Source organism: Gambusia affinis, linkage group LG03, assembly GCF_019740435.1.
Source record: "Gambusia affinis linkage group LG03, SWU_Gaff_1.0, whole genome shotgun sequence".
Lineage (NCBI taxonomy): Eukaryota > Metazoa > Chordata > Actinopteri > Cyprinodontiformes > Poeciliidae > Gambusia > Gambusia affinis.
Genome location: NC_057870.1, coordinates 12,173,513 through 12,188,082, shown reverse-complemented (window position 1 = coordinate 12,188,082; position 14,570 = coordinate 12,173,513). Strand labels below are relative to the sequence as shown.

Sequence of the window (14,570 nt, the reverse complement as noted above, 5' to 3'; positions counted from 1 at the left end):
TTCATAAAGAAAGACATTCCCAATTCTATTTATTTGCACATGTGCATAAAAGCATGTGCAGACACATACAAAGACATAAAGACAGTGAGATGTACACACCAGATTGGGGCAGCATAGAAAATGTGAATTAGATTTGCTACTTGAGTGTACACCTGCATTTTGGTGCAGTACGTACATTTAGCTTATTTCTTTTTCTTTCATTTAATTTCCTTCTTTCTTTCTTTTTTTCTTTTTCTCTTTCCTTCGTTCTTTCTTTCTTTGTTTCTTTCTTTCTTTCTTTGTTTCTCTGTTTCTTTCTTTCTTCCTTTCCAATGATGTTTTTCCTCATGTTACCAGAACAAGACAGACGCATGAAAAGGAAATACATAAAGATTATTTTCTCTTATCTCAGTTTCTTGTCTGCCAAGAACATACTTTTGAATTACTTTTATGAAGAACATAAACTCTACATAAAAGTAGAGTTTATTGAGTTCATTCTTAAATACGTGTTGAGCTCACACTTTATATGCAGAGTATCATCTCAGTTATGTCCCCGTTCGGACAGGGACACGACTTCTTAGAACTTACATCCTAAGAAATAAGTTCTGCTCTCCAGTTTTTGGAGAGCAGAACATATGGTAGAGAATTGATCCCACTTAGAGCATAAAATGTCTGTGGTTCTTTGCTTCCTTTTCCTGGTCTCCCTCTTCTGAGTCTTTAGTAAGTTAAAGTGGTGGTGGGACCCACTGCTTTCCTCCTGGTCTTGGCAGAGAACCGACCAGAGCAAACTAGAAGAAAGGAGAATAAGGCCTTCTAATTACCTTTAAAAACACACTAAATTAAATCATTGTGCAGGGCTGAGCAAGGGTCAGTATCTGGTGCACTTTGGTTTTCCAGCAGTCTGGGGTGAGGGTAATGCCAAAGGAATCTCTGCTGAGCTCACTGTCAGGCAAAGGGCAAAGAGAGAGAAAGTCAAGGAAAAATGAGAGAAAACTGAAAACGAACAAACGCACACTTGAGTCAGTATTTCTCAAAGAATTGGCCATTTTTCATCTGAAAGGTTCAACGTGCAGACCTTTCTCTTTTTCTACACTGCAGCAACAAGTCCATCGGCCTGTCTGCTGCAAGAAAACAAAGTGTTCTCAACATGTAGCAATTCATAATTCAGGGTCACTGACTGTTGTGTGGTTACATGCTGCTCTGTAAACAGATCCCAGATCAGCACCTCTTACCCTAGCCCCAACCTTGACCAGAACCTGCTTAGCAGTCAGAACGTCCTAAAAACAGCGATTAAAGGAGGCACTGCACCAGTGAGGTCTCTGACCTCTTCTCTTATCTTGTAGCACTCTGACCCGAAGATGCTGATTCTTTAACACCGTTAGCTGACCTATGTGTGATAGTGCAACATGCTCTCTGAAACAAACAAGACACTGTGGTATGCTTTCAAATCTATGTAAAATAAGCTTCCATTTTTGTCATTCAAAACCTGATGATGTATTATCAGTAAACTTGTCAACATTTGTGTCACGTCCCTTCTTTTGGGGAGGTGGACTTGAATTTTTATGGCATGCATATATTCCCACTGTCATGTGGAGATTAAAATGTTACATTGTGAAACCAGTGGATGGAATCAACTACGGCATTGGAAGATTTCTGGAAGAAAGGGGAACGTTACAAGCCTGAACTTCCCATATTCTGTCTTGATACCAAATAATAAAGTCAACATATTTTACTCTGAAGTCATATTTGCGACTTGAAAGGGTTGTGAGTACTTCTGCATATTTACTAGCAGAGTTTTGTAGTGATTTACATCAGCTTACCGAAGAGCGACAGGCACTGAGTTTAACAAGCAGGGACGCCTCCCAACACATATCCCTCCTCTCTGTTCTCTTGGCCCAGAAAGGCCCTTACCAGATGTTGTAAAGGTGTTAGTTTGAGGGCAGGCTGTTGCAGAGGGTACATATGGAACATGGTGATGTCTCTTTCCGCCACAGGATGACGGGCAATTAGGCCTCGTCACACTGGAGGGCCATCCTCTTTATCCCATGCTTCAGACCATTACATTGATTCACCCAATGGATCTGCCAGCCCATTACGGAAGAGGAGACCTTAATGGCCCGGAGATACTTCACACTTAGAAACGTGGCTTCGGTGGAGAGAAAGCTAACTACTTTCAATCCACTCTGCATCCTAAGTATTTACATATAAGTGGTATTTTGTAGAAAAAGCACATTTGTTTGATTATAACAGAGAAGCATAACTGTTTAAAAATTATTTAAAGTAATTGAATTCCAATAGCTAGTTATTGTTATTTCATGTTGATTTTGGTTTGTGTAAAGTCATCCATAATGTACATAATGTGTTAAAATAGTAATGATTAGGTTTTTTTCTGAGATGGGTGTAGTATCCGATTTTATTTAACCGTTTAAATTTCTAGACCAATACTTCATTTCACTTTTCATATCTTCTATTTTCCTCACGATTTTGCATCTCAAATAGCTTCTCTGTGTCTCTGAACATCCTGAGCCTTGACATCTGCCCTCATTAAGGGGGATGCAGAAACACAGGTAGAGGAGAGTAAATATCAGGAAAACTGGAAGAAAAAGGAAACTCCTGCCTATTACACCACACCTCTCCTTTAAGAAGTCACACCTTCACTTTTCCCCATAAGAACACAACTCTGGGAAGACAAGGAGAATGAGAAGATGAGATGGAGTGGGAGCAGGAGACAGAAAAAGACAGAGAAGCTTTTTCTGAGAGAGAGAGAGAGAGAGAGACACGACGAGACAGAGGCAGAGAAGGAAGCAGTGGTGGATGGCAGGCACTCCTCCGTGTGGAGTCAGACATGGCAGTTGGTGACAGGTGACAAAATCAAAAGGTCATGTCACTTTTAACTGGGAGCGCCTGTGCCCCGCTGATTTCCCCCGTGCCGCCCCGGCATCAGCACCGCTCATCTCTGCTCCTCTCGCTGCCTCTCCGTCTCTGCTAAACTGGCAGATAGGATGGCAGGCTGGCAGGCAGAAAGACAGGCAACGGGCAGAGTTTGAAGCGGGACGGGAGCATCAGGGACGCCAATGCAGAATCCTCCCTGTCTCCCTTTTCATCATGTTGCCTTCTCCCCTCCCCCGTTTGTCTAACTCTCTTCATCACACTGAACCTTTGGAAGTATCGGTGCTCTTTGCAAACAACGTCAGCAGTTCAGGGTTTATGCCTAAGTGCTTGTTGTTGTTTTGTCTGTGTGGCACATCCTCTGTTGCTGCTTGTGAGCTTTTCAGTTTGAATCTTGAGCTGAAGTTTATAGACACGTGTAGTCGGGAGGGAACTGAGAATCAAATAGGCCACCTCTTTTAACGCCTTTTAGCAAATGATAAAGTTTAAGACTTTAAAGTTGTCCACAACGGATTGCTAGATGAGCATCAACAGGAATTATGTCCATTTTGACCTGCCTATTTTGATTTTCCTTTAGTAATCGTAATATGGGAAGATAGAAGAACAGCATTGAAAATAGTGTTTTCGTTGCATTTTCTCCAAGAGCAGAACTTAATTATTTATGTTGAGAGTAGAAGTAATGTCCCATGTGTGAGGAAGCACTTGCTGTAAAATAGGATTTTACTCTGTCAAAAGGTAACATGGCTAAAGGCATGGCTGATATATAAAACTATCTTTAGCTGTTGTCTTAGCAATTTTCACAGATAATCTGGGTGGAAATACTCCAGTATTATTACAGCAGTGTCTCTGTGTCCGCTGTAGTCTAGAAATCGTAGATCGTTCCCTTACTGGTGAGACTTGCAAAAGGCTTCCTCCATTTCTAAACCCAGGATGTAAGAGAAACAGAGGTTTAAAGCTCCAAACAATGAAACAGAGCGACTTTGGTGTATTTTAGGTTATCTGCAATAATTCTCGCTCTCCCTTACAGCCTGAATGAACTGCAGCTGTGTCTCAAAATGTCATTGTGTGAGTTTCTCAAGATATCTCTGGCTTCCCAGCCAAGAATCCACTTCCTGCAATAAAGAAAAAGTTTTTTATACCCGGCGATACTAGTAACTAACTTAACTAGCCACAAGTAACTAACCACAAATTGATCGTGTGCAATCACTCTTCTGAAAAAGGTTGATTGTTTTACTTTCTGAGCAGCAGCTCATTGGTTTCTCAGTGTATTTCTATTTGTAACATAATGTCATCTTTCATCATTAGGTTTACTAAATGGCTGCTTAATCTTTGAAATATTTGAAGCACTAAAATATAGCAATAACATATTCACTTACAGAAACTCAAATCTTTGCCAATGTGGTTTTCCATTTCTGAATATATAGCTAGCCTTATTACCCCCTACGACCAGCCTGCAGCTCCAGTAGCACCACAGCTTCAACCCTATCCAGCCCCCCCACTGGGTGAGCCCTGGCTCGGGCAGTGCAGAAGGAAGGGCCCCCCTCTGAGGGCCATGGCTCTGACAGCTTGTGAAGCCCCCCCCATGTGAGTCGGCCTGGCTCAGTCTTATCAGACGCGCAGCCCTCCACTAGTCTGCAGAAACTGTAGTGTAGGCGATGCACACGTGCACACACGCATATACACACTCATGGACAGTGCATACCAAGCAGGGCCTTGAGATCCCCCAGCCAGCCACCACGCCAAGCCTCAGCAGCTGGAGAGGTTAAAACCCCCTTACATATCAAAGAGGAAAAACAGCAGGAGGACGGAAGGAAGGAGGGATATAGGAATGGGAGAAAAAAAAAAGAAGGGAAAAAGTATATCTTCGTGTTCACCTGGATGTCTGCCTCCGCGTCAATTCCCCCTGCGGCTGTCATTGAGAAGGTGAGGAGGGGAAAGAGTGGAACTCCGTCTGGCCAGGGAGGAGAAAGAGATGCGTGCTCAGAGGTGTTCCTGAGCAAGGGTGAAAATGATGCTGCTGCTAGTTCAGGTTGTGCAATTTTACTTTCCCTCTTCCTGAGCTGCTGTAAGCACTTGGTCCATTGATCCAAACAGGTTATGCTCAGTTTAGATTCAAGGAAATTGATTTACTGAAATCGCAGTTGTTTTCCTTTACTGTCTTTCAACTTATGTGTAAGTCCATACAGGGCTATGACATAAAAATGTGGTTAGTATTATTTAGATGAGCAGTGACCTGCAAATATATCCATTCCCTCCTCCCTCTATCATGGCACCTCAACAAATTTCAATGTATTTTATTGGGATTTAATGTTGGTTGACCAACATAATTATTGACAATCAGAAATAAGATAATACACACTTTGTGCACATATAAATCTGAAAAGTGCATCATAGCTTTACGAAGATTATGGAGCACAGCAGACAGTTCAGAGGATAACGTTGTGGAGCATCTGAAAGCAGGGCTAGCTAATAAAGTGATTTCACAAGCACTGAACATGCCATGATGCACTGTTCAATCCATCATGAGGATGGGAAGGAAACCTCTCTTTAGCAATGAATCAAGTCAAAGTGGAGGGGAAGATGTGTGCACAGAAACGTCAAACAATCCTAGAAAAAAACCCTGTTGCAAAAATACAAGTTAAGAATGGGACGGAGGGTCAGCAGAACAATGATACAAAACATACAGCCAGAGGATTGGTTAAACCAAACCATATGCATGTGTCAACGTCCCAAACTAAATTAGACTGACAATATGTGCAAAGACTTGAAAACTAATATTCACAGACCGTCCCCATGCAGTACAACCACTCTTAAGCTATTGTGCAAAGAAGAAAAGGTAAAAAATAAATAAAAATGCTACTTTCAAGATGTAAAAACCTGGAGACATTCTCTGAAAGAACTGCAGCTGTGATTACAGAGTAGGGTGGTTTTCTAAAGTACTGACTGTGTGGGGCTGATTATGAATGCATATCACAAAATTTTTTAAAATATTTTTACCATTTTTCATCACATTAAAACACACTGAACTTTATTGTTGTTAAGCTCCAATGTGTGAAAAACGTCAACATACAGTCATACAGTAGCACTGTTGAGTCATGTGTTCTCCAGTCACAAAATGACAGCGATAGCTCTCTGCAACCTTGAGCCCATTGTCTCTGTCCATAAAAACACACTAGGGGTGCTGTTGCACTGTTGATGCCATGCAAGCAGGTACCAAAAAGGCAGCTGCTGAAAATATTTTGTTTTTGCACTGCTTATCCACAACCAAATCTTGTAATTTACAGCTAATGCTTATGTACACAAGGTTTCACTGTGGTGTATCTTCGATTTTTCTTTCTGCTGGCTCCCTACTATAACTAAGATTATGCACATACAAACACACATGCATAGAGGTACATATTTTTTTCCAGTGAGCAGGCGTAATAGGAGATGCAATGATTGAAAACAATCCTTGTCATGCTGCATGGCTTCTACTCCAACCCAGCTTCTTGGCTCTAAAGCTGGGCCAAATAGATACATTTATACTTTCAGAGCCATTAAAATTCTCAATGTCACTGTATTCACTTACATTATCAACATCTAATCTATGTATTTAGGGGGCACAGTGTAATACCCGGCATCAGCCTTGTATTATTTGTATTGGTCTGAATATGGTAATCTTCGGCTTGGTATATATTGAACTGACTGGAGCAGCTCTGCAGGCAGTGCGATCCTGTCGACAGTGAGGCTTTTTGATGCCAGCGCAGCGTAATGATAGTTATTCAAACAACATTATAATGGAGGGATAAGCAGGCGAATGAAAAAAAAAAAAAAAATTCACCAAACAGATCTTAAAAAGACGAAAGGAAGCAGACAAGAAGAGAGGAATTCAAAGAATGAATAAAAGATATTTGAAATTCATCAGCTGTGGTAATTTATATCCTCCCTTACTGAAACGCCAGTGCGCGCATTTAGCCGTGGCAATCTTCAGGGCAGATGACATGCTCCGTGTCGTTTTATTTATTAATTTTACACTGTGTCTCATTGCAGGAAACATGACTTCTATCTGTAACCAGAGGCAATAGAAGGGAGCGAGCGGAGCAGAGAGCAGAGGGAGACAAACGACTCTATCATTCTCCCTGTCTCTGTAGGTCATGCTTCTCCAGCTAGCTCACGCTTATTCCTTTGTTTAAAGTTCGGAACATGTGCCAGGCGTGCCCTGGTAAACCCTCTGTGTGGAGGACTCTATTATGCTGCTATGCTGGCATGCGTGAATAGATTCGAGGGGAATTGTGATGTCTTTTTAAACAGTTATAGTTCATTTGCTTGGAAATGCCACAAGGCTTTCATTTTACAGACTTGTGTAAACATCTTTCGTCTTTGCTGAGTGCAAGACTTTCTTTTTCTGGTGTCGGGATGATATGGTGCTGGGTGTATTCTGTGTCAATAAAGAGACTGTCAAATGTGAACAGTTCGTGCTTATTTGTCTGGAGGATGATGGAGTTCACAGCCGGAGTAACCACTTCCTCCTCTGTCAGTAAAAAATGTGGAGTTTTGTTCATACATGCACAACTCTTTACCCAAGTGATTCAGAGCTATTGATAGAACACACTCACAAACATCCAGGCTATTGATTCTACCCTTTCAACTCTGCTGTTCTGAACTCCTCTTTGTTTGTGTGGGAAGCTGCATTTACATAAGAGGCTTATGTCAGCCGCTGCACAGTTTCCCCCCGTATTCCAGTGGAAAACAAAAAAGGACAAAGGCCATTGTCTTGTTAAGTAATGATTTTTGGATGACTCCAAAGTAGTTTGTGCTGTATCTGGAGGTGGGAAGGGCTGTGGTGAAGTCGGGGCCTGATGAAAGTTTACAGGGAGTTTGGGACTGTGTAACACAACACTTGGCAGAGAGCAGATAAATTCTGGGGTTGACCACTGTGTTTGACTCATACTATCAGTGTTTGCTGATGTACAATTGAAGCAAGAGTGTGGCCTCGTGACTCTAATGTTTGACTGACAGATAGAGGGTGAGTAAAGTTCAGCAATGACCTGTGCTATTCAGACACTGAAATTAGGAATGGCCACAAAGAAAAGCTGGCCTTGTCTCTGTCATTGAACACTAATTGTCAGAATCCCCCCCGGGTGGAGTATGAATCTACATCCTGTGGCAGACCTCTCCATTTTGTTTCTGGGAAAATCAGGTGCGAAATGAACAAAACTAGAAAAATAACAAGATTGAAATGATGTGCACCCTCCAAAATATAGCTGTTGTGACTGGATTACTGAATAGCTCACATAACTTTGCGTAAAACACAAAGTAAAAATGGCATCTTAGGCAATTTTTTTATTTTCACTGTTCTTATTGGCATCGAAAGTAGTTGACTAAAAGGATTTTGTTTTCATCAGCAACAACTTACTCACCAAAGAATGTTGTAGTTTCAGAAACCTGGCTGTTCTTCCTCATGGTGCATTCACAGATCACAAAGAAACAGGATTTTTAGCTTCTAAGCACAAGTCACAGTCAAGCTAAGAATTGTGTGATTTTCGTCACCAAACACTTTATTGATAAATCAGTATTATGTTTTGTATATCCAAACACTAGTATAGATATTAAAATCTGAATTTGGTTCATTTGAATGCCTCTTGATGTGAACGTAAAACTTCTGCTGCTTAATAACTTCTTCATACCATTGTTGTGCTACGCAGCATTTGTTGTTCTGAAAGTGTGCACATGTGATTGTGTTTTAAGGCAACTAATTTTTCTTCTTGTTGTACAGTATGTCCCGTGGCGTCTTGGGGCTTCAGAGCAACACCGGCTCCAGTTTTACCGGTCCTGCTTCACTGAAGCAAATAGTTGCTGTTCTTTGTGACTTTCTCTCTGGGCTTAGGACTCTGGGCTTTTCTCTCTCATTCTCTCACAGAGCATCTTTTTGCTAGAACAAGAAAGCAGTGAAATAGGTCGATGTACTGAAAGTAGAGGAGGAGTTTGCAGACCAATGCAAAAGGTTAAGGCGTTCACTAGAGGCCAAGCAGAATCAGAATATTTCTTTTGTTCCCTCCCAGCAGAATGTTGTGTCATCTGATTTTTAACATTTTTTTTTTTTATTGCAATGTAATTTACGTAGTTCAATAGACTTTAATCTTCTGTCCTTTGAAATTCAAAGTCAGAGCATTTGCTTGCACTACCAGAAGTGTCAACATGTTTGAACAACAGAATGGTTCTAAAATTAAATTTATACTTCTGAAGACTGATGACTTTTTAGCACCCATAAATCCAGTAGTTGTGCTATCTGCAGGCTCTCCATACTCATTAACAAATTCTAGGCAGACATCAGCATAACCAATCAGCTTTAATGTCCCTCTTTGGCCATTGAGATTGTGTTTATCTGATATTTATCTAATGTTTTTAATGCCTCTTTCCCCTTGTTTTTCTCATTCCGCTGCATCTGTCAGCAAGCTGTGGAGGACCTGCTGGAAGATGAGGATGAGGATTTTGACAAAGATGACAAGGTAATTATTTCTCATGTCTGGGAAGCACTCAACACACACACACACACACCCACGCACACACGCACACACACATCGCCTCAGGAGAGATTGACACTGCTTCACAGTCCAGAAACACATACAGACTAACAAAATGACTGCTTCTTCCCCTCACATCTCCTCCCCCTGCTCAGTTATTCTCACCGCCTGAGGCACAAACACATGTTCACAGATTGTACAACCTTTTAACCTTTTCTAAGTTTTCTCTTTGGGTACATGCATGGCGCATTCCTCACCTTTCCACTTTGTAGTTTGTTTCATTTTGGTCTCCTGAAGTGGTTGGTGTACTCTCCTTGGATTTTCCTTTCTGTATTCCTGTGTGAAATTTGCATTTAATAACATTAAGCTTCACAACCTTCTTTCTGGGAACATGCACCTATTTAAAGTGCTTAGTTAGCTTTTTAGGTCCGTTCTCTGTGCCTTTATGTTGCAGTAAAACAGCATCTGTCCTTGTCCAGACAATATCAGGTAACAACAGGTGGCTGCTTTACGGCCTCCGCTCGTTACACTGTAGGAACAGCTACTGAAACAAATGCCACTGGATAGGACCTGAAAAATGCTCCACTTGGGAGTTGTAATCCCCCCCACCCAACCGCTCCAAAAAAATCTGTTTTTTGTATACACTTACTCGTGTTTTCTGTGTTTGAATTTTTGTTTTAGACGTTTCATTTAATTTTACATTTGTTTTCTTCCAATGCTGCAATAAGATTTACCCCATCAGAGTATGAAAGAAGCATCAAAGAGTTTACTAAAGATCCAACTCTTAATTATTTTTCTAAGTTCGAAAACACCGTACACAGTTCTGCAGACGAATGCTTACGGCTCGAACCTTTTCACGTTTGTCACTTTACAGCGACATGCTTCAATGCAGCTTAATGGGATTTGATGTGATGGAGAAAAAACAAACTTCTCCAAAATTGTAATTGTGCTTTGGTGTTGAAAAGTCTCCTTGCCATCATCCTACAGCTGCTGCTGATTGTCTGATGAGGATTCCCGCAGCATCATTCTGCCACCACCAATATAGCTATCTATGGGGATGTGTGTGCTCAGGTTGTCTATTTTCCACTAAGGAGTTCAAAGGTTATGGATACTTTTCCAAGGCACTGTATCTGATATGCGATGCAGGGCATAGAACATAGTGCACTTTGCTGGTTAGCAAGTAAAGTGCAATATAGTAATTAGCATTATTTGTTTTGGAAATCTTTCGTGAGTTTACACTACCATAAGAGCATGCACTGCGTAATTACGCCCACCTTTTAGCAGTAAGCCTGCAGACAGACTTTACGAAGACTGTGTTATTTTCTTACACAAGCACTGAAGAAAAGAGTAAAAAATGCAGTGCAGATGGTCAAACAGTCATTCCTCTAGTTAGTCAGCCGGGCTGCCAGTTTGGTGATGAGCATACAAAGATATGTGAGAATTACATCCTCTCCCACGGTGATGCACAAGAAAAAGTTTCATGATTGTGAAGTTCAGAGGCTGTGATGTGCGGGAGGGGAAGCGAGTGAAGCTACAAACAGAAGATATGCACCAGACAACCTTGAACCCTTTTCATTTATTTATTTATTTTTTTTAACCATTTCTTTACATCTGTCCTCCTTCATTGCATTTCCTCCCTCCTCTCAGGGTTAGAAATAAAAAATATAGGCATTTGGAAAGCTACAGATTTTATAAAAATGTTTTTTTTTTCTTCCACTTTTATATTGAAATGAGGTGCAGAGGCAGCTTGTGTGGATGCAGTCAGATTTGGTCCCAAACTGATTACCCCCCCCCCCCCCCCACACACACACACACAAAAAAAAAAAGTCCTGCTCTCTGCTCACAGAGGGTGGGGGTGCTGGATAGCACAGCTGCCACAAAAGCCACAATTTACCAACTCTGGCTTCATACATTTTGATCCATCTTTTTCCTTCACTGTTAGCATTTCATTGAAGCTGTACAGAGGTTGAAAGGGGGACATTTTACTTTTTTCTATGCATACATCTCTGCTCTCCTCTGACTCTCCCTTCACTCACCTCCTCGGCTGCTTTTTCTTTTTTCTTTTGACACATTCTCTCACTTCCCTTTGCTCAGCCTCCAGCCCGGTTAAACGCAGAACAAATAACACTTCCAGAGCTGGGCAAACTTATCTTTTGCACTGAATGCGAGCTACAGCTTCAGATGGTATGAGTAAGTATGAAGGACGGGTCAAAGAAGGCCTCTTTTATGGCACAAACCTATAGGAGAGACCTCGAAGAGCAGAAGGAGCGAAAGAGAGAGCGAGGAGAAGGGGAAAAAGATTAATAAATGTGCCAAGGCCTCATTTTAATTGAACTTGAAGCATATGTTGCAAGTATGTACAATCTGTCCCAGATGTTCAATACGGCCATGTGCGTAGCTCTTCCCTGTGCACCACAAGGCAGCTATTAGCGGGATAACCTTTGCTCCAGAGGCTAAATGGGGTATTACATGGCCAAAAAGTACAGCACCTGTTTTTCATTGCTGAGAGGACCCCTTGCAGGCTTTATGCCTTAGCCTACCACATGTGGTTTGACTTAGCAGATTGTTGGGCAGACGTGAAAAGTGTCTTTCTCGTGAGCAAGCGCTGATATTAGTCACTTAATCTCAATGAAAGTCCAGCATGTCGGCTAATTGATTGGGACGGCTGAGTTGTTAAAGCCGAGCCGACAGGAACGTGAGGGATGAAAGAAAGGCAGAGATGAACAAATGTTTCAAGGGCCAGAACTTTAACACATTCATTTTGATTAGTTAATTACATATATTTAAAGGCAGTTGATCACACTTTTATTTACATGCAAAAGTTCTAAGCTGAACCTTGTTTCTGGTGCGTCCGTAAATTTGACACGCAAGCGACATTCGCACACAGCAGTGTACAACTTCTCTGAGCCTACTTAATTAGTTGATGAATTAGTTAAATTTTGCTTCAAAAAGTGATCTGATTGTGCAGAAAGGAGCTGGACTATAACCAAAGCTATTTAAGCCTAAAATACCAACTCAGTGCAAAAAAAATCTGCAACAAGCAGCAGAAAGCACAGATGTCCCCAATGCTAATGTCAAGCACTGTGGACAGAGACGTTGCATGAATGATCAGTGGGTTTCTGAAACACTTGGATGGGTATAATAGCACTTTGCACCAATCAGATGGTTAAAGAACCTAAAAGACAAATTAGAAACAATATGCAATATAATTGTTTATTTATTCAATAATTTAACCGCAAGAAGGATTTTAAATTGAGAATGACATTTATTTTGTCAATATGTGGTCTTGATTAAAATGAGATTAATTATGATTGGTTGATGGTAGACCCTGCATTTAGCATTTCCATTGAGACCCTGCACTAAATCTTTCTCTTCAATTCTCCTACCATATTTCCTGCTGTATGTTTTCCTGTTGGCTTATTACAGAGGATGTCGCTTCATTTGTTATGTTGATTCATGTCAGCTTACAGCAAACAGGACCTGAATTCCCACTGTGTATGAACAAGGTATGATGCCTTGGTCATACCGTTCTGTCACACAACGAGCTTCATTGCAGTTTGTTGAGAGTTTATGAAGATAGACCAACACAAGGTGATGTGTTCAAGTGGAAAAAAAAAGTTTACATTGTTTTCAGACATTTTGGATTTGGGTCTGGACTTGGACTAGGCCATTGTAAAATATGAGTATGCTTTAATGTAAAGAATGGCCCTGTTGCTCTGGCTGAATGTTCAGGATTATTGATCTTCTGGAAGCTGAACCTCTTCCTTAGTCCCAAGTGTTTTGGAAACTCTAACATGTTTTCTCATCAGATTTTATTAATAAAAATCAGAAAATAAAGACATGCGTCATTTTTGCTCAAGCTTTAAAATCCAGTTCTATTTTGTGTCAGTCTATCACAATTTCCCAATAAGGTATAATGGAGTTTGTGGTCGTAATGTGACAAAATGTGAAAAGGCCAGGAGGTGTAAATGCTTTTTCGAGGCACTGTAACATCAGATGGGATTTAAATAGATCTCCATTGACATAATTAAATAGAACACATATAAACTTATCTATTTGCTCAGCACCCTTACTTATTTAATCAGCTGTCTTAAAGATGTCATCTGTTGTCAAACTATAAAACTTCTTAAAGTACAGTTTGAGCAGAGTTAGGCTGATAATACTGATGATACCTCCATTCTGCTGGCTACAGGGTCTTCCCTGTGTAATCTAGCCCATGATGTCTGCTCTCACCTGTAGGCTCCACATACAGAGCTGGCTGAATGCAATCACCTTTAGGCTATGTGTGTGTGCGAGAGACAAGGTGTGTGTGCGTGTGTGTGTGTGTGTGTGGATAAATGTGTTGGTCTGTTTCTGTGAGCATCTAACACGCATGTGTGTGCAGCTCAGCTTTCTCCCACAGGGGGGCTTACTGGGAAAATGGAGAAAGATAGAGTGAATGGGAGAGAGAGATAGAGAGTGAAGGAGTGAGGAGATTACCCTCACACGGTTGACTGGTCACTGAAGCGCTTGTGCTCCGCTCAGCTAGGCTCCACTAGCCTCAGGAGGACCTGACACAGATAAGATACACACTGCAATCATGTCCTGCTCAGGGGCTTACTGCCGTGTGCACCTCCTCTCTCTTTCTTCCTGTGTGTATATCTATCAATATCTCTCTCACACACATGTATCTACAGGAAAAGTGCCTTCCTGTCCCATTTCTTGGTAAATTTATCCTCACAGGGAAAACAGAAAACTCATTATTCCTAAACTTTTGCACTTTTGTTGAGTGAAGGTGAGTTATTTGCTGGGTGGTCTTTCAGACACTAAGGCAGTGCTGTTTGCTTGACCCTTTGGAGTTTTTAAGAACATCACTGATCACAGCAGAAATTAGCATATTTGAGACAGACATGCTTTGTGAATAATATAGTCTGACACAAAGCCTAGCTATTACCTGAAATTCATCAGGTAACTTCACTTACCTGAAGAAGTTTCAATTTTATTTTCTGCCTGTTCCTACTAAAAAGCAACAGAATATAAAGAAAAAACCTTTCTTCAGAATATTCATACAAGTTTTTTGTCCTTTTTTTGATTCTATATGCTATATCGAGTACCTCATTGTTGTTTGGTATATACTAAAAAAGTACATTTTGTAGTCCTATCTTTTATCAGATATGACTTGGGAGGGGGACAGAATATGTGACTACGTAGTTTTTCTAC

General features: G+C 41.0%; 1 protein-coding gene across 6 annotated transcripts in view; it reads left to right on the top strand.

Moving 5' to 3' along the window:
- The window catches only part of mctp1a (multiple C2 domains, transmembrane 1a), a 162,359-nt gene that overhangs the window by 118,690 nt on the left and 29,099 nt on the right, over nucleotides 1-14,570 (top strand). For 5 of the 6 annotated variants that reach the window (XM_044112901.1, XM_044112900.1, XM_044112903.1 and 2 more), the window contains one exon: nucleotides 9,300-9,356. In XM_044112901.1, the coding sequence (XP_043968836.1) occupies nucleotides 9,300-9,356 (57 nt within the window). Of the gene's footprint in view, nucleotides 1-6,897; nucleotides 7,358-9,299; nucleotides 9,357-14,570 lie in introns of those variants that run through there. The other variant, XM_044112906.1, reaches the window with a different exon arrangement.